The 22,921-nt window shown below is 39.1% G+C and overlaps 2 protein-coding genes and 1 pseudogene across 3 annotated transcripts; 2 read left to right on the top strand and 1 right to left on the bottom strand.

Annotated features, from left to right (window-relative positions):
• Positions 1 to 321: 321 nt before the first annotated feature.
• Positions 322 to 1,399, bottom strand: LOC137717219 (uncharacterized). Its single transcript, XM_068456512.2, has one exon. The coding sequence runs from the start codon at positions 1,380 to 1,382 to the stop codon at positions 414 to 416; it is 969 nt and encodes a 322-aa protein (XP_068312613.2). The 5' UTR covers positions 1,383 to 1,399; the 3' UTR covers positions 322 to 413.
• A 10,115-nt stretch (positions 1,400 to 11,514) lies between these two features.
• LOC137717575 (magnesium transporter MRS2-4) lies at positions 11,515 to 16,158 on the top strand. Its single transcript, XM_068456984.2, has 4 exons — positions 11,515 to 12,116; positions 13,108 to 13,556; positions 14,926 to 15,201; positions 15,623 to 16,158. The coding sequence occupies exons 1-4, from the start codon at positions 11,738 to 11,740 to the stop codon at positions 15,899 to 15,901; spliced, it is 1,383 nt and encodes a 460-aa protein (XP_068313085.2). The 5' UTR covers positions 11,515 to 11,737; the 3' UTR covers positions 15,902 to 16,158.
• Positions 16,159 to 18,179: 2,021 nt separating this feature from the next.
• On the top strand, positions 18,180 to 22,493 carry LOC137718788 (magnesium transporter MRS2-4-like; annotated as a pseudogene). The gene is made up of 4 exons (XR_015965128.1): positions 18,180 to 18,920; positions 19,194 to 19,642; positions 21,217 to 21,492; positions 21,878 to 22,493. The product of XR_015965128.1 is annotated as a magnesium transporter MRS2-4-like (transcript).
• Positions 22,494 to 22,921: the final 428 nt, after the last annotated feature.

Genomic DNA, 22,921 nt, shown 5'->3' with positions numbered 1-22,921 from the left:
AGGCACACCATATTCTCGGTGAGGCAAGATATTCGATCACCATTGGAGGATAAGACTCGGGGCTTTGACAATTTCCTAATGAAAGTTTTGCAGATTATGGTTGCTTTCCTCTTTCGAGAACCCTTTAGGTTTATTTTCCTGTGTTTCTAGCAAGACGGTAATTTGTAGTGAAATAAGAGAGGGAGGAGTGCAAGATAAATTTATCAAGAACGAAAGCATAACCAAGGTAACCGACTTCCAACAATGAATTAATTAAATTAAAATTACAAAGCAATTGCTAATCTCTAAACAAAACAATAGTAAGGTGAATATTGTTCATAGCCAAACGGTAAATCAAGAGTTAAACCAATCAAACCAAAAATTAGTAGAAGACTAGAAGTTCGATAACCAAGGATTTGAGATGGTGTCCTTAATTAAATCTTCTTCTGTAATTCTGAGTTCAAAATCCACGCACTTGGCAGCATTGGACGTTTCACAGGCAATGGAGGCTTCGATTCCATGGCTGAAGTACTAGTAGTAGAAATAGTATGCATCGGATTCTTCAATTCCATGACTGAAGTAGTAGTACTAGTAGTAGTAGAATTCACCGAATTCTTATTAAAACCACCCCATTTGGCCAATTCACGAGTAACTTTTTGGCCTAATGCGTCGTGAATAAATGGATTTACAGGGTCCTGAGAGGGGGGCATCTGCACATCAAAATACGCAGGGTTCAAGAGTCGTGGTGTTTCGCTTGAGCTTGAGTGAGTTCGGGATAAATTTTGATTTTGTTTCACAGCATAATATCTTTCCATGGAATCAATCTCCAGTGTCGATGCCTGTATCTTGGCTTCGAGTGAAGCAATGAATTTAATCAATTCATCTTCTGAAAATAGGTCAATTCGAGCATCCCATGTTGGGTACTTATTCTCGGAAATGTGCTTATTGCCCGGTTTTTGAAGCTTGGGATCGACATGATCATCATCATCACCATCATCACCACCATCACCATCATCACCACCATCACTGTGATCACCGTCACCACCGTCATCATCTTTCTTCATCTTGGCCCCATAAAAATCAGACAAACTGAAGCTTCTTTTTAGGAAACCAGGGGCAGCAGCATCCTTGGAAGCCTTGTACCTGCTGAGAATGCGATTGAATTCAACTGGATCTTGCGGCCATGTCTCCGGCTGAACTGGCCTAATCCCCTTCCTTTGGTCAGCTTCGTAGACAATCAAGGCCACATCAATGTCACAAAGTTTGGAGAGCTCATCGGCCTTCTTGTAAACGCTCTTCTTTCGCTTCCGAAATGCCATCTTTCGAGCAGTCTCGTTGGGAATGAGTTCCAAGCTTCTTCTCGTAGGAGTCACCATCTTCTTCTTCTGTGAAATTAATCTCATGAATTCTAAATTCTGAGAGTCGTAAATTGTAATAAGAAGTAGGGTTTTGGTTGAGTTTTATAGGGAGGGAGGGAAGTAGGGCGGCAGAGTTGTATATGGAAACCAAATTCGAATAGGAAACAGAAAAAGTAGTTTCCAAATGCATCAGCAGACCACGATTTCTCTAATTATTACTTGCCTTACACGTCACATTCTAATTAATTAGGGTTTCCATCCTATATCGTATTTAGGGTTTCTGTTCTATATCGTCTTTGGGTTCCCTTCCTATATCGTATTTAGGGTTTCCGTCCTATATCGTATTTAGGGTTTCCTTCCTATATCGTAACCCTAAACCCTAATCCCGGCCCTAGTAATAATCGTTTCCCTTTTACACAAGGAATATAATCGTTTCCTACATGGAACGGTCGCCGCTATGTGGCATTCTAAATTTATAATATAATGTCGTGTTAAAAATTTAAACAAATATTTTATTATTAAATCAAAACGTCACGATGACAATGATAAATCCGTTTCATGTAAGTTTTTTTTTCTAGGTTTCGAAGACATCTATTTGTGTACTTAATTATCTTTTAAGTAGGATATCTTTTCTTTCTTTATAAATTAGGGATATAATAGAATAACTATAAAAAAAATTTGAATTTTTTGATTGGAAAAAGAAAGAATTTAAAATTTAAAAATTTCGAAATCGCAAAACTCATTCTATTTTCACATTTTTAAGTTAGTTAAATTTGGAACGAAAAATTTTAATGGTTGAGATAGAAATTCTAATCTAACTTTTATCCTGCCTAGCTACTTAGTACTACGATCTAGTGGTAGGTTTAATTTTCACTAAAGGCGAATTTGAAGCACATTATTGCTAATCCTTTGTGAGGCATAGTTCAACCCTCCCCCCCCCCCCCCCCGGGGGTCGTTTTAGTGTAGATTTCAAATAAAAAAAAAATAAAATAAAAAAAAAACAACAACAACAACATTTATCTTGATTCTCATTGTGTCTCTTATAGTTATCGTTAAATCAATCAAAATTTCCATTAAATACGATGATGTGGCAATTGATAACCTTTCCTCAAAGATTAATCTTTCCTCTTCGCCTTTTTTTTTTTTTTTTTTTTTTGAAATATTTTTGTTCACCACCCTATTTTATCATAACTCTTAAAATTTAAACACATTTAATGGTAATCAGAGTCCCACTTGAGGAGTTAAAATCTTCGGGCCATTTTGTGTGCAACTTTTATCATAGATTGACAAGTGTTAAGTTTATGAAAGACATAATTAAGGAGGGTTAAGTTTATATGTCAACCAGTGGCAAGGCCACATAAAAGCCACAAACAAAATAGGTGCAAAAGATTTGAACTCCCATTTGAGGATGGTGAGCAAAAATGCACCATTTGTTATTTGAATTAGTATCGAACTCGTCATTTATGAGATTCAAATCTAGATTCTCTTATTTAGAATTGAAGAAGAATACTAATAAATTGTAGTACTTATAGGCAATTTTTTCCTTTTTCATTTGGTAAAAAGTTCAAAGAATCCATGGGTCTAAAAATCATGAACAACTTACATGACATGAATACGAGAGCAATTTATATAGAATGAGTTTAACATCATCGGTGTCTCTGTTTAATAATACATTTTATTGTGTTATTATTTACACCGCCCTAGCCAAATGAAAATCCGCATTCCTTATGACACGCCCGACCCTGATATTCCCTGAACACCAGGGTAGGCATGTGCTGGCCGACCCCCGAAGGTAACGAAGCCATACTAACATGCATGAGAAATAATAAATATAAACAATACTTTGAATTTAAATAATATGAACATGCAACTTAGGAACTTATTCAGAGCATACAACTAACTAGCTAGAACACTAAAAAGAAATAATATAAAATTAAATGAGCAAAGGAATGGGTCCTACACCGAGAGTGTGGATGCAAATTTCCATCTTCTTCTTCTTGGAAAAAAATTGCACATACAAAACAATTAAACCTTTGGTCAAGGCCAAGAGCCTCACACACCCATATGAAATTTTTTTTTGGGGGGGGGGGGGGGGGCGCTTTGGTCGAAGAACCTCTGATGCCAAAGTTAGAATTTTAAGGGAAAAGTGTGTGGAGAATTTAGAGAATTTTGCAAGAGAGTTGGAATTGAGTTTTGGAGAAAATGAGGTGGTATTTATAGGGGTATGGCCAGCCCTTTTGGTAGGATGGGGACTGGCCACTTGGTTGTGATTCATAATTTGTTAGCTAATTAGTAAATTAATTGAGTAATAAATCAATTAATTAGCTAATAAATATAATTTGAAAGGAATGATTTGGGGGTTACCTTGTGGAGAAGATTTGATGAGAATGGATGAAATAGGTTTTGAATGATTACCTATTTTGAGCACTTTTGACCTTGATTGAGTCATGATTGTCCACTGCTCGTGCATTGGAGTTACATTCCTCGAAGGTAATTTTGTCCTTTTTACCCTAGAATCCACGTGTAGCGTCCATATTTTTCTCAATTATTTTTGGCTCCACCAATGCCCTCACAGATGTTGGGCTGCTCATAAGAATGGGCAGTAGGTGTAGAGATCTTCAACTTTGATGCAGATTTCCACTTGGACTTGGAATTAGATTCTTCTAGGAAAGGGAAATAAATCGCCTCTAAAGCCTATTTAGGCCTACCTTAAGTAAGGGATTAAATCAACTTTGGAGTAGAATTATTTATCCCTACAAGAAAGAGAGAAAACTAGAGGATATTTGTTCTCCCTCCCCTAGCACTCTTCTTTGCTTGCCCGTGCAAAGAACCGTCTTCCGTTGATTTCTTTATCTTCTCCGTACCACACCGATGTAAGAAAAACTTAATTTTCCTTATCTTCTTCTTAGGTAGTGTTGCCACGGGGTAGCCGTCGGGGTGGTGCGGCACGTCGACTGGCAGAGGCTAGGAGTCGGCTTGGCATGGGCCAATGAGGATGTGTGGCAGAGGCCATTTGCTTGTGTTGCTCGGCTTTAGAAGCCAATGACTGGCTTGGCATGGGCCACGATTTGGGCTACCACATCTGGGCTGCTTGCCAAAAATGAGGAAACTGTTTGAGTTTGATTTCGCAGCTGTCGTAGATGAAGCAATCAAGGATGAAGCTGCCAAGAACGGAGCTGCTGAAGATGAAGTGTCGAATGCATGAACTGTTGGGTGCAAAGTGGTTGTTGCCCTCTGACCATTTGTTACGTAGTTGGTCTTCAAACATCTTTTGAGCTATATGGCCTTCTCGCACTGGAGAGCAATTAGTTTACCCTCTCGTATTTGAGAGCTTACCTATATAGGTGTTAGGGAATTGGTTTACCATCTCGTAGTGAAGAGCAATTAGTTTATCCTCTCACACTGGAGAACATACCTTTTTGGGTGTCGGGGAATTGGTTTACCCTTTTGCACTTGAGAGTAATTAGTTTATCATTTCACACTGGAGAACATACCCTTTTGGGTGTCGGGGAATTGGTTTACCCTTTCGTACTCGAGAGCAATTAGTTTATCCTCGCGCACTAGAGAGCAGACCTATGTGGGTGTCGGGGAATTAGTTTACCATCTCGCATTGGAGAGCAATTAGTTTACCCTATAGTACTGAAGAGTTTACCCATATGGGTGTTGGGGAATTGGTTTACTTTCTTGCACTGAAGAGCAATTAGTTTATCCTCTCACACTAGACAGTAAACCCTTTTGGATGTTAGGGAATTGGTTTACCTTCTCACACTGGAGAGCAATTAGTTTATCCTTACTGGAGAGTGGACCTTTTTGGGTGTCGGAGAATTAGTTTACCCTCTCGTATTGGAGAGCAATTAGTTTATCCTCTCACACTGGAGAGCAGACCCAGATAGGGGTTTGAGCAGTTGTTGTAGACAGCAGTTGAGTGAGGCTTATGAATAACTTTTTGAATCTTCATTGAGAATAAAGAAATGAATCACCTTTGCTGGAAGATAAAAACTGCATAATAAACTGGATAATCCTCGGCTTGCGAGGCCTTGTTCGTCGAGCTGCTTGAGACTTTGAACTTATTTGGAGAAGCCCTAACAGGGTTCAGGGGGTGATGGAGACTTCCCCTGCTTGTGCAGGCCATATCGTTGACCTATAAAGACACTCGTCGCACCAGCCCTCATTTATCAACTTCTCAAGGTATTACTTCTACTTTAGGCAGCTGTTGGTAGTGTGGCCCGGTTTTTGATAGAATGCACAATACTTTGTATGATCCAGCCTAGTAAGATCGTCTTTCATGGATAGCAGCAGTTCAAACCAAGGTTCGTTCTTGAGCTTGCGGAGAATTTGACCGATTGGAACTGTGAACTTGGTGAATGTTTAAGGCGCTGAGTCTTCTCTGATTGGGGAACGTTCCATGCGCTTCTTTTCTGACTCGTTTTTGTTAGACTGCTTGGCCTCATCCTATAGTGCGTGCTTTTCCGCCAAAGCATACGAAGCTACTAGGGTCAGTTATTCTCCCATGATCAGTTTTCCGAATAAAGGGTGTTTGGTGGGAAGCTGAATGCTGCTATTGCTATGTCCTCGTTGCAACCAACAATCTTGGCATTCTCTGCTTTAAACTTCTTGACATAGTCGCGAATTGTCTCTCAAGGGTCTTTTATGATACTAAAGAGATGGTAGGATGTCATTTTGATTAAGCGGTTAGACGAATATTCCTTAGTGAAAACTAAGGAAAATTTATTGAAACTCCAGATCGACTATGATGGTAGGGTGTGAAACCAGTCTTGCACTTCGCCTTGTAGAGTTGTGGCAAAAATTTTGCACATAAACGCGTCGTCGTTCCTGAAGAGGATCATGGTACTGCGGTAGTGCTTGAGATGTCGATCTAGATCTTCGTCTCCCTTTTACGAAGTGAAGTGAGGCATAGTAAACCCGTGAGATGGATCTGTCTGCTCGATCTCATCTGTGAATGGTGACATATTTATGTTGGTCATGTCTCGTCGAAGCACATCGTCAACAGCTTCGTTGCTCCGGAAATTACGTAATCGTTCAGTCAGGAACCTGTCAACTTCTTCTTGAATTTGCCTCTGGTAGGGCAGTGGAACTTTCAGCTACCCCCAGTCGTGACCTATTGGTCTAGGCTACTCTTCTCTATTCTCGACTCGTTTATGTCATGGTTACAGTGCATACGGCACGTTCATGACAAGAGAGCAGGCTGTTTGCAGTCTAACGGTTAAACTTGAGCTGGGTTGAGTGACTACTTCTCTCCATCCACCGTGCTGCCTACTCTGATGTGAGGTGAGGAATGCTTCTTACGAGCCTAGTTGCAAATGAATACTAATCTTGGAAAATTATCCATGTTGATAATTAGAATGTGGCCTCAACAGAAAACGTATGCTCGTTCGTGGGCTAAATCGAGAGTGCACGCTCCTTCGCGCGCTAAGACGAGAGTATACGTTATCCCAAGGACCCAGGCAGGAACGTAAACTACTAGAACACTCATATCGTGGTTGCTTGTTGGGACACTGCTAGAGAGGTTTGTCATCTGCCCTTGTCATGCTTCGGGACACCTCATCTATGACACGTTGCATCTCAGTGCTTTGCAAAAGCTTATTCACCAAGGTCGTATATTGTGCGATAACACTTGTCAATTCTATGACTTGTCGAAACAAATGTGGTTTTCCATTTGGGTTGGAAGGGGTTGGAATGAATGCATCTCCTTGAGCAATGGAAGTGTCAAATTCGCGGAGAAATGTGGTGAAAATGCCCCTGGTTCAATCATAGGCCCAGAAATTTGAAGCTGGGACGGTTAAACTAATCTTGGACTGATTTGGGCTGCTTGGAAGGCCACGGGAGTAGGTTGGGCTGCGGGAGCAGGCTGGGCAGTGGGAGCAGGTTGGGCCACAGGAGTAGGTTGCTAGGCATATGGCACACATGGGTGAGAGGCTAGGGCTCGGCTTGGCAACGCGTTGGGTTCGAGTCGGACTTGAGTGGCTCGGGCCATCTCGCCTTGGGCTTAGGCCCGTGTGGGCTTAAATGGCATGGCTTAGGCCGTGGTTGTGGTGTCGTGAGCCTTGCCGAGGGTTGCTGCCATGGCCGAATCTCTTGCCATTGTACTTTTCTTTTACGTTTTATCAAAGAAATTTTAGAAAAAATTCTAAGAATAAGAACGTACGAAAAATCTACAAATGAACAAGAAAATGAAAAACCTTGAATGCGAGAGTCTTCTACGAGCATTTGATCAAGACTCTCAATGAAAGCACCAATTTGTGGATGCAAATTTCCGTCTTCTTTTTCTTGGACAAAATTGCACCTACAAAACAATTAACACAGTTGGTCAAGGCCAAGAGCCTCACGCGCCCACGATGAATAGGGGGGCTTTAGTCGAAGAACCTCTGATGTCGAAGTTAGAATTTTGAGAAAAAAGTGTTTGGAGAATTTAGAGAATTTTACAAGAGAGTTAGAATTGAGTTTTGGAGAAAATGAAGGAATTGATTTTTGGAGAAAATGCGGTGGTATTTATAGGGGTATGGCCGGCCCTTTTAGGAGGATGGGGACCGGCCACTTAGATGGTTTTTTGGGTGTGATTCATAATTTGTTAACTAATTAATAAATTAATTGAGTAATAAATCAATTAATTAGCTAATAAATATAATTTGAAATGAATGATTTGGGGGTTACCTTGTGGAGAAGATTTTATGAGGATGGATGAAATAGGTTTCGAATGATTACCTATTTTAAGCACTTTTAACCTTGATTGAGTCATGATTGTCTACTGCTCGAGCATAGGAGTTCCAACATTCCTTGAGGTTAATTTTGTCCTTTTTACCCTAGAATACACGTGTCGCCTCCATATTTTTCTCGGTTATTTTTGGCTCCACAGAAAGGACTCGAAGATGCCGATGCGGAAGTGCCTTGACGTCGGGATTGTACATCTCGATAGCATAATACGTAATAGGTTTTTCCAAAAACCCTAGCATGCCATAAAACCTTTCATAAAACAAATGTCATATATAATGTGCTAAATAATGGTATCATAATCGACCCGTAGGCCCCTATATCACCCGACCTATAGGCCAAATATATGAATATCTTCCGACCCGTAGGCCCCTACATCACCCGATCTATAAGCCAAATATAAGTATCAACGCCCGTAAGCAGAACAGTGACCACTAGATAAGCACAAAAACATTGAATATAATATTTCCAACATAAGTACATATATCTCAAAACATCTTCATAGTATATAGTCATCCATCATATATACCACAATGAGTGTAAAAACATGTTCATAAATAATATGTAGTCATCCATCATATATACTACAAAGAACATAAATTTGATAAAGTATGGTATTCCAAAATATTCTCAATAAAGCATGATAATCATAAAGTGTAAATCTAATTTATTCATAAAACATTTCATAAAATATCACCATTAAATCATGCTTTTCATGTATGTATTTCTACCATTAAAACATGCATTTTAGAAGGGGTCCACTCACTAGTACTTTGCCGCCGAAGAGCCACGCAAAACTAGCAAAGACGAAAATGCCACAAATAATTGCCCCCAAGCACATAAAGGGTCCAATTAATAAAATTCTATTCAAATGATTGAATTTGGGAAAACAAACATAAAAAATGGATTCAAGACGTCGAATTACCCTAAGAAAGATCCCGGTTAAATTTCGAAAAAGCCAACAACAAGTCAACACGGGGGAATATTCCTTGGAACATTCCAACCAAGTCAGGCCAAACGGGTTGGGCTTATGATCAACAGGCTTGGGGTTTAGGGTTACCGGGCCAAAAGCCTAAGTAAAAACGGCCCAAGGCCTAAGTCCAAAGGAGTTTAATAGGTTGCTAGGTTTAGAGATTGGGCCCGGGTTAGGGCCGAGTTGCAAGGCCCATGGGTTTGGGCCAACTTTGAATTGGGTTTGGGTAGCTTAGGATTGGGTTGGGTCACTTGAGTCGGCTTTTGGCTCGTTTGTCATATGGGTCGTCGGAACCAAAGATAGAGAAGGCCAGTTTTTGGCCGAGAAATTCTTGAGCTCCGACAGAGCTCAAAACTCAACTAAAGGTCACCATACAACATACCAAAATGAAGCCCGTGAAGCAAGGAAGAGATTCGTACCATTGGGAGGTCGAGAGGTGGCTGGAGTTGGTCGAAGCAACGATGCAAACCTCTAGTCTTCGCCGAAAAAAACTGGAAATGCTTCCCCCGAAGCATTTTCTGTGTTCAAACATTCCAAGTTTCTCAAAAACAACCCAATCTAACCTATAACAACAACCAAAGGGTTATGGGGACTCACCTACGTCCAGCGTGTAATACCTTGAAAATTTTAAATATGTGATTATGTGGAAAAACTTTGTCGATAAGTGGAAATGACGAAAATGCTCCTAGTTGGTTAAACGTAATTTAATGAGCACGTATTTTATCCTCATATATTTTATCATATTTCTTGACATATTTGGATAGAGCTCGATCCCATGAGCCTGTGGGAGAAAACTGTTCATGAAATAGAGCTATAACGAAGAAGTTATAGGCGAGTAAATATAAGGACAAAATTGTCATTGTGCCTTGAATCTGGAAAACTCCAGCAAATATGGAGCTTTGAGTTGAAGCCATGTGTATGGCTAGGATGGAAAGGAAAAGAGGGAAAATGAGAGTGATGCCCAATTGGATGGGAGAACAAGGAGGGAAAGGAGAAGAAGAAAAAAAAAAAGGGGGGGGGGGGGAAACGGGGAACGGGTCTCTTGACCCGTGCGACCCAAACCGGCTGGAGCCATGAAATCCGGTGGTCTCCCTGCCAATTTCCAGCGAGTTGTAGCCATCCACCACCTGGAACCAACTCAACATCATCTCCTCTTCCTGTTACACCCCAAAAATCAAGAGATTTGGCTTTGAATTTGGGAAAATCGCACCGGTGGGTACAGCGGTTCTTGCCTGAGATCCACCAATTTTGAAATGATTTCATCCAATTACCACCACCTTTAGACTCCCCTTGAGGCATAGAACAAAGCCCAAGACTTGGTTGGGGCGGCAGAGCACCTGATGTGGCGGATCGGGGACACCCAAATTCTAGGGTTCCGGCGTGTTCGTGGGCAATTTAAGGTGTTTCCTAGCCAAATTGGACTTGGCCACAGGTATAAAGTTTGCTCTACTCTTTGAGATCTTCATTTCTGTAAAATTTGAGAATTTTTTGAAATAGTTGAAATTTCCGATGAGCTTGGGCAGCCGACTGCCACCCACGTTGGCGTGTGGCCAGAGGGCCGTCAATGCTATTTTTAGGCTAAATTAGATGTCATGAATTTAGTTTGGATATTTGTATGACTTCGGTTGATTGATCAAACCTAAATTCACTACAATATGTTACTTGGTCAATATATGAATCGACGATCCGACCGTTGGATCGTCACCAAACTTTGAGAAGTTATAATACGTAATATTTGAGGACCTTAGGAACATACGGATCGGGAATCCGACATACGGATCTTCCTGAATTGGATTTGTAAGTTTGTAGAATAAACATCGACCACCACTTGATTTCGTGATTGGTGGAGATCTGACCGTTGGATCATAATGAAATTTTAGTATATTGTTCTAGAAGTGTAAGGTGAACTACAAATGGCTTGATCCCTTCGTTTAGGGTACGTAGGCAGTCTAACTAGGATGTTAGATGCAGCCATAAACTAAATAAAATGATTATCCTTTTTAGTGTGGTTAGTTAGAATTATAATTAACCATTATTTTTATTGTGGTCTACCTACATGTTTGGCTTCTGAATTAGAAATTTCGGAATGTTACACTAATTTAAGTTTAATTTGGAGTTTTCTATTCTACCAAGGGCAAGAAAATAACTGGTGAAAAGTGAACACCCTTTTTATGGATTTAGGTGCTTGAGATTCTAGGAAAGCTATTTTGTGCATTAACTAGATTTCTCATGTCACTTAATACTAGAATTTAGTGGTATTTATTTTCACTTGTAAAGTTTATATTCAATTCTCGTCAATAACGAATTTAAATCACATTTACGAAAGGCTAAACTAAACTCTTAGATAATAAAGAAAACTAATGAAAATAGTTTAAAAACTTTGAGTTTTAACAATAAGGACTAAATAAAGAATAAAGTGAATAACATCAAAATTGACATTTTAATATAAAAATATGATTTTTCGTTAAAATATTTATACGTAAACTTTTCATTAAAATTTCTATTATAATATCGTGAGGTTTAGATTAGCGGGCTTTCTAAGGGTGGAACTTAAAAAAAAGAAGCACGCGGATGCGGAGGATGCGGAGTCGGAGCAGGAGAAGGGGAAGAGAGAGATCCATGGCACACTAAATAGTCACACACAACTGGAAGAGAGAGAGGGAGAGAGTCCTAGAGAGAGAGAGGGACCATAGGAAAAATGGGGAAGGGTCCCTTCTCTTTCAAGCGCAGCAGCAGCAGCGTACGACGCCGCCCCAAGAAGCTCATTGGCACTCCACCTTCCCCTTTTCCCTCTCCGCCGCAGCCGATTCGCTCTCCTCCGCCCTCCAACAGTGTCAATGTTAACAATACAAATACGAATAATAATAGTCTCAGCGCGGTTGTTGCTGGCGGCGCCGGCGGTGGAGTGAAGGGGAAGAAGAAGGCTGGAGGAGCCAGGCTTTGGATGCGGTTTGACCGCTTCGGCGTATCAGAGCTCGTCGAGTGTGATAAGAACGCTATCATTCGACGCGCTGCCATTCCCGCCCGGGACTTGAGGATTCTCGGCCCTGTCTTCTCCCATTCCTCCAGCATCCTTGGTACTCCTCCTCCCCTTTTCTTATTTTATTTTGTCAATTGTCTTACTTTATATGTTAATTCTCTTCTGGGTTTTGCAAATTTTACTAGGTTATGCGCCTCCATTAGGGTTAGGGTTAGTTTTATCATGTCGATTTGTTCTAGGGAAAAGTTAGTTCAAGGAGATTGGGATTCTGGGCTTGGAATTGCAATTTGTAATAATTGTTTTTGTTTTGTCTTTGCCCTGTTTTTGTTTGCCTCTTGAATCAGTGCCATCGCCTTGGGGGTGGAGTTTCTGATTAGGCTGTAGCTAGGAAAGTTTTACACAGGTAACATCAACCAACCAGCGCATTACCAGATTAAGGCTTGCATTTGATTCCTTTGGGGGAGTTTGTAAACTTTTTTACTTTGGTTGGAACTTGGAAATTACTTTTCAGATTTTGGGGTGTGTGAAATTTTTGTACAAATTTCAATTCAAGTGGGTAGATATGCAACTTAACCTTGCATTCAAAATTTTGAAGTGACGGCTTAGAACCTTTGGATTCTTGACCTACACACCATGATCGTGGCCAAAAACTTGGCTCTTGGTACATGTTGCTTCAGTATATATTTTTATGTTGTTGCTCTAGACTTAGTTGTTGGTGATTTATTGGTATAGAATATTTTGTAGTATTATTGGTTTTAATATGATTTGAAACTTATATCAGTATAAGAAAACTCCCTGAAATATCCCCTTTGCTCATCTCTAAGTTTTTGGACTGGACCAGAGGTGGAAAATTGGGGGGTGGGTTAGGGCAGGTCATATGGTGGGCAATAAATGGGTTGGGAGGATAGTTATCCATACAGCACAAGAAACTTTCCAGTCTCAATTGTTTAGTTCACTCATTCTCCTTGGAACAATGCCTTTATGAGTTATACTACTATGAATACAACTTTTAGTTGCTAGTGTTTTAATTGTAACCTGTGTAGCCATAGTAGAACATGATAAATATGTTTTCCTCATTTCAATTGCAGCCAGGGAGAAGGCCATGGTGGTTAATTTAGAGTTTATAAAGGCTATAGTTACGGCCGAAGAGGTTTTGTTGCTTGATCCTCTTCGGCAGGAGGTTCTTCCATTTGCGGATCAGCTAAGGCAACAACTTCCTCAGAAAAGCCAATCCAGGATACAAGAAACAAGTCCACTTGATGAACAAGATAATGGAATGGATGCTTCAACCGGAAGGCAATGGTTACCTGTTCCCGAGGCCGTTGAAGGATTGCAGTGTGATCTCCCATTTGAGTTTCAGGTTCTGGAGGTTGCATTAGAAGTTGTCTGTACATACTTGGATTCTAGTGTGGCAGAACTTGAGAGAGAAGCCTACCCTGTGTTAGATGAACTGGCCAGAAATGTTAGCACCAAAAACCTTGAACTTGTGAGGAGTTTGAAAAGCAATCTTACCCGTTTGCTTGCTCGTGTCCAGAAGGTATGTTTGCTTAATCGTACCTCATGAGTCATTGTTCTCTGAGTTTGTTCAGATGATTTGCTATGCTGTATCTAATTTCAATCCTTTCCAGCCCCAATAACCGGACCCTTCTTGGAGATAAAATGTTTGTCGAGTCATAGTTTTTGTGATATTTCAATCTGTTTTGAAAACTTAAAAAGGTTTTTGGAGAACCGGCACCTTAAATAATTTAAAACTATCAAATATTAATATAAAGTAGTAAATCCCTGATTGACATAAATAAACCCTAATTAAGTGTCTCCAACAATCTGCTTCAAGAATGTTTCATCAATTAGGAATTGAAACACACAGATCCATCAATATTTCAAAGATAGTGATGTGCTGTGATGCACTCATAATATGCCATTCAATTCACTAATAAAAGCATCTTTACGTTCGTTTAGCATATATTTCTGGTTGCTAGTCACATCTGGTCAGTTGTCCGAGATACTATGGTTGTTTGGCTCAGTCAAAAAATTGAGTCTAGTTGAGAGCCATTGTCATCAACTCTTGTTTTGTGAAGTTACTTTTTATCTGCTTTTCATATTTGTAGTCACGTGGAAATGCTATGGTTCTTTTTATAGCCTTTCATGCACTCATGCTGCCATATGAAGGGTTGCTAAGGTTTCTGGTATCTAAAGCCTAAACTTTAAATCAAACCTTAGCCTAAGTTTAATGCACAAGTAAATATAGAAGTGCTTACGAAAAGATTCAAATTATGATGTTTATGATGACAGAGTTCCATTTTCTAGATGCTCCTATGGGTTAAGTGATGTGAAGGTATGAATAATTTTTGAAAGCGGCTCATGTTCTGGTGAATAATAGGATTTGTATTACTACACTTCCTCCCTGGTCTCGTTTGGACCTGTTTTGGTTTTAGTATTGACATTGTTCGACAATGTAACTGAGTGCTTATGAAGTGAACGGTATCAGGAGTTCAGGTTTACTCTGATGAAAATTGATCGGAGGGGGCTTCTCTTGAAATTGTTTCTACTTGATGGGATGGAAAAACCGACATCCGTATTTACTTTCTATCACTGTTGCTAGGGCAGAGTTTTCAAGTTTAGCTGAAAGATGTACTTTTCTCGTGGCAGTTTTATAGAATCCTTTTACACTTAGATGTTGGAGGGGAATTGAATTTGTGTCGGACATGTGATTAAGGGTTTGGCTGTTTCCAGGTTATGCAGGACTACAAAGAGAAGTTGATACTGTTTACTACTAAACAATATGCTATGAAAAGTTTCTGTAAAATGGTTTTGGACATAGGATACATGTTTTATCTGTGTGCTACTATTTAATAGATATAAGCTATATTCTTTTTTGAGTAAGAAGCGTGTCTGTCTGATTTCAGGTGAGAGATGAAATCGAACATTTGTTGGATGACAATGAAGATATGGCACATTTATATTTAACAAGGAAATGGATGCAGAATCAACAGCCCGAGGCTTTGCTAGGGCGTTCTGCATCAAATAGAATCTCTGCACCCCATCTTCGTTGGCTTGGTTCTAACAGAAGTGGGAGTTTGGTAACCAGTAACAATATGGACTACGATGATGTAGAAGATCTAGAGATGCTGCTTGAGGCATATTTTATGCAGCTGGACGGAACCCGTAACAAGATATTATCTGTAAGTGCCAATTGTTGTGACCTACTATAACCACTTTATACTGAACAACTTGACTTTTAAGTTCAGTTTATGCACATGCTTTTAAAGGATCTCGTCCTGGAGAACTTAATCTTTTACAAAACAATCTTTAAATATCAGTTGTCACCGTTAGTTTGCGTTTTAATGCAGTTGCATCAACTTTGATGCAGTTCCAGATAACTAATTTTAGGTTAGATTTCTTAAATGTTCATATTTTCTGCGAGTGGTTGCACTTGCTCCTGGAATCATTTAGAGGCTCTGGACCTCTTGTGGTTCCCGGTAGGAACTAATTTCACTATCATCGGTATATGAGGATTGTCATTTAGAAACCAGTTAGCTTTGGTTATTATGTTAATCTGTCCTTGAATATTGCTCATGTTCTTATCTTATTCATTGGATGTAGGTGCGGGAGTATATTGATGACACGGAGGATTATGTCAACATACAACTTGACAACCAACGAAACGAACTCATTCAGCTCCAGTTGACATTGACCATTGCATCATTTGCGATAGCGGTGGAGACCTTGATATCTGGGATATTTGGTATGAACATCCACTGTATCTTATACGACAAGGATGGGATATTTGAGGCCTTTGTTGGGGGTATCACAGCATTTTCCGTGTTACTCTTCTTTCTCATCTTCGGGTATGCGAGGTGGAAGAAGCTGCTTGGTACATGAGTCGAGCCTGTCATCTGTCGTAGATAGTACTGGATTCACAAACTTATTTACGAACCCTAAAGCAACGTCTTTGTAAATAAGCTTGTGGTTTCATGTTGTATAAGCACAAGGAGTTTGCTAGGGATTTCATGGCTTGGTATGCTGCCAGATTCGTTTCGAATTACATGGCATGTAGTTTAGTATAGTGTTGCATATGAACTGATGAATGAATTTTCTTGGGTCAAAATTAACATGTGATTTTGTTAATTTGAAGAAAAGATATGGAATACTTAGAGCTAATGGAAGACTTTACGCAAAATCGAACCCAATGACATACTAGGATTTATATTGCCGACTCTACTTAATAGGTTAAGGCTCTTTGTTGTTGTATGATTAACTAGTAATTTCGTTAACGGGTTGAATAAATTGTTGTTCAACTGATGCTTTTTTTATTTTTTAGCTATTATGGATAATGAGATTGCTCAAAAATAATTTTATTCGTCCCTTAGTACTATGGTCTAGTGATATTGCTCTTCATTTGTAAGTAAGAGGTATTATGTTTGATTTTCGTTAAATGCGAATTTGAACTAATATACGTTTTGTGAGTTTGGCGTAATTAGGTCATGCTTGTTGCTCCTTGTTTTTAGTCAAAAAAAATTTAAAATCAAATTTTAAAAAAAATACAAGTGAATTCTGAAAGAGTAGTTGAATTGCTTTTTGCAATGCAAGAATCATTTCAAGTACTTTTGAAACTCAAAATTATTTTATTTAAAAGAGCATTCAAACATTTTAGAAACACCTCTGAACAAGTCCTTAAAATAGCCCTACTATTAACATTCTAATGGGGTAGGATTATTGTTGGTTTGGGAATTAGGGTTTATAATAATCTAAATTATTGATTGAAAGGAATATTATCATTTCAATTCTTTTCACAAAAGAAAAAAAAAAAGTCAAACTCGTGATGAATTTGAGTTCTCTTATTATTTTGACATGCTCAAACTTGTAATCCAAATGGTCTAATAATAAATTTAATGGACAATTTGAAAACTATTTCGTTTTTAATTTTTAATTTTTTAATTTAAAAAAACTAAAAAGATTATTAAAATGCTCTAAGAGTTCCCCATTTTGTTCAAAATTTTAGCGAAATATGGTGTAAACTCTAAATTTCTAATGAAGTAACTATTGTTTTACCATTAAATTATAAACCAACATGAATAATTCATATATTTTTACTATCATTATGTGATTTATAATTTTGACCGTTTAAAAATGCATTGACTTCTTTGCTAAATTTGGTTTTTGGTAGCAGATGGAAATATGTTTATTTGATTGGTTTTTGAATAATTTAGATACGGGTGTGTTAAATTGTAACGCAAGCATTTCTGCTAGTTACCTCCAAACAGCACAAAAGATTCATAATTTTTACATGAAAATCTAGTCCTAATCAATGATACTGAGCAATTCGAAGGAGTTTTAGACTTACTTACGCCTCGAACGACGAGGAACCCGTCCAAATGTCACGACCGCCGTCGGAGGTCTCGGTCCGAAGCTTGGCTTTCCGCTTCCACAAACACTGGGGTGATTGGACTTGCTGGGCTGTGGAGGTGGGGACGGTGGTCTTTGCTGCTCTCGCCGATGGGATTGCCACCCATTATTCTCGGCACACCGAGAACGAAAGGGAGAGAGTTGCCTCCCCCGAAAGCTCTGCCCTCCCACAATGAGAGGGAGAGCCCGGGGAAGAAGAAGGGAGGGTGGGTCCCACGGACCCCAAAACAATTTAAAATAAAACATTGTCCAGCAGACGGACGAAATTACTAAAAATACCAGTGACTTTAAAGTCTAATAAATCTCGTTCTGCTTAACTCCGTTCGTAGTGACGAATTCAAATGTCACATGTGTCCTGACTGCTAAGGCAACGGCAGTCTACATACACCATTAGGGGCAGTTTTATTCATTTTTCACCTAGAAGGTTAAAATACTATTATTTAGAGACAGGTTGTCATACAACTAACGATAGGTCAAAAAAAAAATGGATGCAAAAGATTTGAACTTCAAATGGTGGTGAGCAAAAATGCACTATTTATTTATTAGAATTAGTTTCTAACTCTTATTTATAAAATTCGAATATAAATTATCTCACTTAAAATTAAAAAAGAATACTAATAAACTGTACACGTAGCACAATTTTTTTTTCTGTTTCATTTGGATCTAAAAATCGTAAACAACTTACATGACACGAATATAAAAACAATTTATATAGAACAAGAACGGCACTCATCATGTGACGTCTCTCGTTTAATATACATTTCTGCAACGTTTTAACGTCGCATGACGATTAACCTCACCACCAGTACACCGCCCCGAATGACTTCTTCTTCACCATTACACCGCCCCTGTATAACTTCTTCTTCACCATTACACCGCCCCCAGCCGGATGAAAATCCCGCATTCCTTATAATATGTCAAGTAGGCGCTGCCTAGGGGAGTCTGATCAGAGAGACAACTTAAAAAAAGGAAGCAAGCGGCTGGGGAGGATGAGGAGGAGGAGGAGGAGGCGGAGTCGGAGTAGGAGAAGGGGAAGAGAGAGATCATTGGCACACTGAATAGTCACACACAACTGGAAGAGAGAGAGGGAGAGAGTCCTGGAGAGAGAGAGGGACCATAGGAAAAATGGGGAAGGGTCCCTTCTCTTTCAAGCGCAGCAGCAGCAGCATACGACGCCGCCCCAAGAAGTTCATTGGCCCTCCTTCTACTGTTTTTCCCTCTCCGCCTCAGCCGATCCGGTCTCCTTCGCCCTCCAACAATGTTAATATTAGCAATAACAATACCAATAGTCTGAGTGCAGTTGTTGCTGGCGTCGCCGGCGGTGGCGTGAAGGGGAAGAAGAAGGCAGGAGCCAGGCTTTGGATGCGATTTGACCGCTTCGGCATGTCAGAGCTCGTTGAGTGTGATAAGAACGCTATCATTCGACGCACTGCCATTCCCGCCCGGGACTTGAGGATTCTCGGCCCTGTCTTCTCCCATTCCTCCAGCATCCTTGGTACTCCTGCGTATTACCTACAATTAGGGTTAGGGTTTTGCAGTTATCTTACTTTATATGTTAATTCTCTTCTGGGGTTTGCAAATTTTATTACTTTATATGTGAGTTCACTCGTTCTCCATGCCTTCCTGAGTTATACTACTTATGAATACAACTTTTATGCATGTTATCTTATAGAAAGTATTCTCTGCATTAGTTGCTAGTGTTTTAATTGTAAACTGTGTGTAGCCATAGTAGACCATGATAAATATGTATTCCTCATTTTAATTGCAGCCAGGGAGAAGGCCATGGTGGTTAATTTAGAATTTATAAAGGCTATAGTTACAGCCAAAGAGGTTTTGTTGCTTGATCCTCTTCGACAGGAGGTTCTTCCATTTGCGGATCAGCTAAGGCAACAACTTCCTCAGAAAAGCCAATCCAGGATACAAGAAGCAAGTCCACTCGGTGAAGAAGATAATGGAATGGATGTTTCAACCGGAAGGCAACGGTTACCTGTTCCCGAGGCCGTTGAAGGTTTGCAGTGTGATCTCCCATTTGAGTTTCAGGTTCTTGAAGTTGCATTAGAAGTTGTCTGTACATATTTGGATTCTAGTGTGGCAGACCTTGAGAGAGAAGCCTATCCTGTGTTAGATGACCTGGCCAGAAATGTTAGCACCAAAAACCTTGAACTCGTGAGGATTTTGAAAAGCAATCTTACTCGTTTGCTTGCACGCGTCCAGAAGGTATGTTTGCTTAATCCTACCTCATAAGTCATTGTTCTCTATATTTGTTCAGATGATTTGCAATGTTGTTTCTTTCGATGATTTGATGTGCTGTATCTGATTTCAATCCTTTCCGGCATCATTAACCTAACCCTACTTGGAGTTAAAATGTTTGTCGATTCATAGTTTTTGTGATATTTCAAATTTTTTTCTTAAACTTTAAAATGTTTTTGGAGCACTGGCACCTTAATAATTTAAAACTATCAAATATTAATACGAAGCAGTAAATCCCAGATTGACATAAATAAACCCTAGTTAAGTGTCTCCACACAATCTGCTTCAAGAATGTTTCATGAATTAGGAATTGAAACACACAGATACATCAATATCTAAAGATTGTGATTTGCTGTGGTGATGCACTCGTAGTATGCCATTCAATTCACTAATAAGAGCATCTTTACCTTCACTCAGCATATATTTCTGGTCACCTAGTCACATCGGGTTGGTTATCTGGGATAGATGCTACGGTTGGTTGGCTCAGTCAAAAAATTGAGTCTAGTTGAGAATCATTGTCATCAACTCTTGTTTTGTTGAGTTACTTTTATCTGCGTTTCATATCTATAGTCACGTGGAAATACAATTGTTCTTTTTATAGCCTTTCCTGCAATCATGCTGCCGTATGAAGAGTAGCTAAGGTTTCTGGCATCTAAAACCTAAACTCTAAATCAAACCTTAGCTTAAGTTTAATGCACAAGTAAACATAGAAGTGTTTACGAAAAGATTCAAATTACGATGTTTATGATGACAGAGTTCCATATTTTCTAGATGCTCCTATGGGTAAGTGATGTGAAGGTAAGAATAAATTTTGAAAGCAGGTCATGTTCTGGTGAATAATAAGATATTTATTACTACCCTTCCTGCCTGGTCTCATTTAGACGCGTTCTGGTTTTAGTATTGACTTTGTTAGACAATATAACTGAGTCCTTATGAAGTGAACGACATAAGGAGTTCAGGTTTACTCTATTGAAAATTGAGCAGAGGCAATTTCAAGAGAAGCCCCCTCTGCTCAACTTGGAAGCCCCTGCCCAAGCAACAGCGATCTAATAAAGTAAGTTATATGGATGTTGGTTTTGCCATCCCATCAGGTAGAAATTTCTAACTGATGGGATGGTTTTTCTACCTGATCGGATGGCAAAACCAACATCCTCATCCCATCAGGTAGAAATTTCTACATGATGGGATGGCAAAACCAACATCCATATAACTTACTTTATTACATCACTGTTGCTTGGGCAGGGGCTTCAAGTTTAGCTGAAAGATGTACATTTATCACGCAGCTTGATAGAATGCTTTTATACTTAGATGTTGGAGGGGAATTGAATTTCAATCGGACATGTGATTGAGGGTTTGACTATTTCCAGATATGCAGGACTACAAAGAGAAGTTGATACCTTTTACTATTTGACAATAATGCTATGAAAGGTTTCTGTAAAATGGTTTCGGACATAGGATACATGTTTTATCTGTATGCTACTGTTCAATAGATATATTGCTATTTCTTTTTTAGTAAGAAGCACGTGTCTGTCTGATTTCAGATGAAGGATGAAATCGAAAATTTGTTGGATGACAATGAAGATATGGCACATTTATATTTAACAAGGTAATGGATGCAGAATCAACAGCCCGAGGATTTGTTGGGGCGTTCTGCGTCAAATAGAATCCCCACATCCCATCTTCGTCAGCTTGGTTCCACCAGAAGTGGGAGTTTGGTAACCAGTTACCATATGGACCACGATGACGTAGAAGATCTAGAGATGCTGCTTGATGCATATTTTATGCAACTGGATAGAACACGTAACAAGATATTATCTGTGAGTGCCAATTGTTTTGACTTACTATAACAACTTTATACTGAACAACTTAACCTTTTACAAAACAAGCTTTAAATATTAGCTGTCACCATTAGCTTGCGTTTTAATGCAGTTGCATCAACCTAGATGCAGTTCCAGATAACTAATTTAGGTTAGATTTCTTTAATGTTACATATTTTTGCGAGTTATGTGGTTGCACTTGCTCCTGGAATAATTGGAAGCCTTAGACCTCTTGTGATTCCCAGTCGGAACTAATTTCACTATCACCGGTACATGAGGAATGTCATTTAGAATCCAGTTAGTTGCGCGCGTTAAGCATGATTGGTTATTGTGTTAATCTGTCCTTGAATATTGCTCATGTTCTTATCATGTTCATTGGACGTAGTTGCGGGAGTATATTGATGACACGGAGGATTATGTCAACATACGACTTGACAACCAACGAAATGAACTCATTCAGTTCCAGTTGACATTGAGCATTGCATCGTTTGCGATATCGGTGGAGACTTCGATAGCTGGGGTATTTGGTTTTAACATCTACTGTCCAATATTTAACGTTAATGGGATATTTGTACGGTTTGTTGTTGGTATGGTAGCATTTGGCCTGGCTATCTTCTTTCTCATCTACGGGTATGCGAGGTGGAAGAAGCTGCTTGGTACATTAGTCGAGCCTGTCATCTGTTGTAGATAGAGTGTTAGATTCACAAACTGATTTACGAACCCTAAACCAATGACTTTGTAAATAAGCTTGTGGTTGCATACGTTGTATGAGCACAAGGAGTTTGTTAGGGACTCCTAAAAGTCTTCCCTTGCTCAATATCATTTGTACCTCTAAATAAGGAACATCTTGTGGGGCCCAATCTACAATGGATTTTGGCGGTTGGACCGTTTAGGGTTAAGGGTTAAGGATATGTGAACTATGTTTCGTTGTTGAAAGAAGAACAAGTGTACCTGAAGGACTAGTTTGGTATCGATGTGCCTTTTAAAAAAATTGTTTATGCTATGCTGTTAGAATAAATAACTGTAAAATAAAGTTGTTGAGTGTTTGGTAAATATTTTTTTTGTTGAAGTGTTTTTAACAAAAATAAAGAGTGTTTGAGTGTTTGGTTAACTTTTATATAAATTATTGTGAATAATACGTTAAATGACTAAAAAGGATATGGTATTTAATGTGATACAGTAATTATCAAATAGAAGTGTAGGGGCAACGATTGTAATTTCGTAAAATATGTGAGGCTACACTTGTCGTTTGAAAATTTTATTAAATGGCCACTGATTACTATGTTTTGAAAAGAAAAAAAAATTAGAAGCATGGCAAACCTGCTTATGTTTTTCTATACTTTTCTATTGTCACTGACAGCAGTTAAAAAAAAAACATTTATTTTTTGTTTTACCAAACACATTTGATGCTCTCAAATTTTAATAAGCT

The sequence above is a fragment of the Pyrus communis genome, chromosome 8, assembly GCF_041283825.1.
Source record: "Pyrus communis isolate YQ-2024b chromosome 8, ASM4128382v1, whole genome shotgun sequence".
Classification (NCBI taxonomy): Eukaryota; Viridiplantae; Streptophyta; class Magnoliopsida; order Rosales; family Rosaceae; genus Pyrus; species Pyrus communis.
Note: the sequence above shows the minus strand (reverse complement) of the source record. Positions and strands in the feature narration are given on the sequence as shown.

What these genes read in the sequence shown, in the direction of transcription:
- LOC137717219 (XM_068456512.2), bottom strand. Translation starts at nt 1,382, where the DNA reads ATGAGATTAATTTCACAGAAGAAGAAGATGGTGACTCCTACGAGAAGA.
- LOC137717575 (XM_068456984.2), top strand. Translation starts at nt 11,738, where the DNA reads ATGGGGAAGGGTCCCTTCTCTTTCAAGCGCAGCAGCAGCAGCGTACGA. An exon ending in CCATTCCTCCAGCATCCTTG is followed by an intron (nt 12,117 to 13,107) that starts GTACTCCTCCTC and finishes TTTCAATTGCAG; the next exon opens with CCAGGGAGAAGGCCATGGTG. An exon ending in CCCGTAACAAGATATTATCT is followed by an intron (nt 15,202 to 15,622) that starts GTAAGTGCCAAT and finishes CATTGGATGTAG; the next exon opens with GTGCGGGAGTATATTGATGA.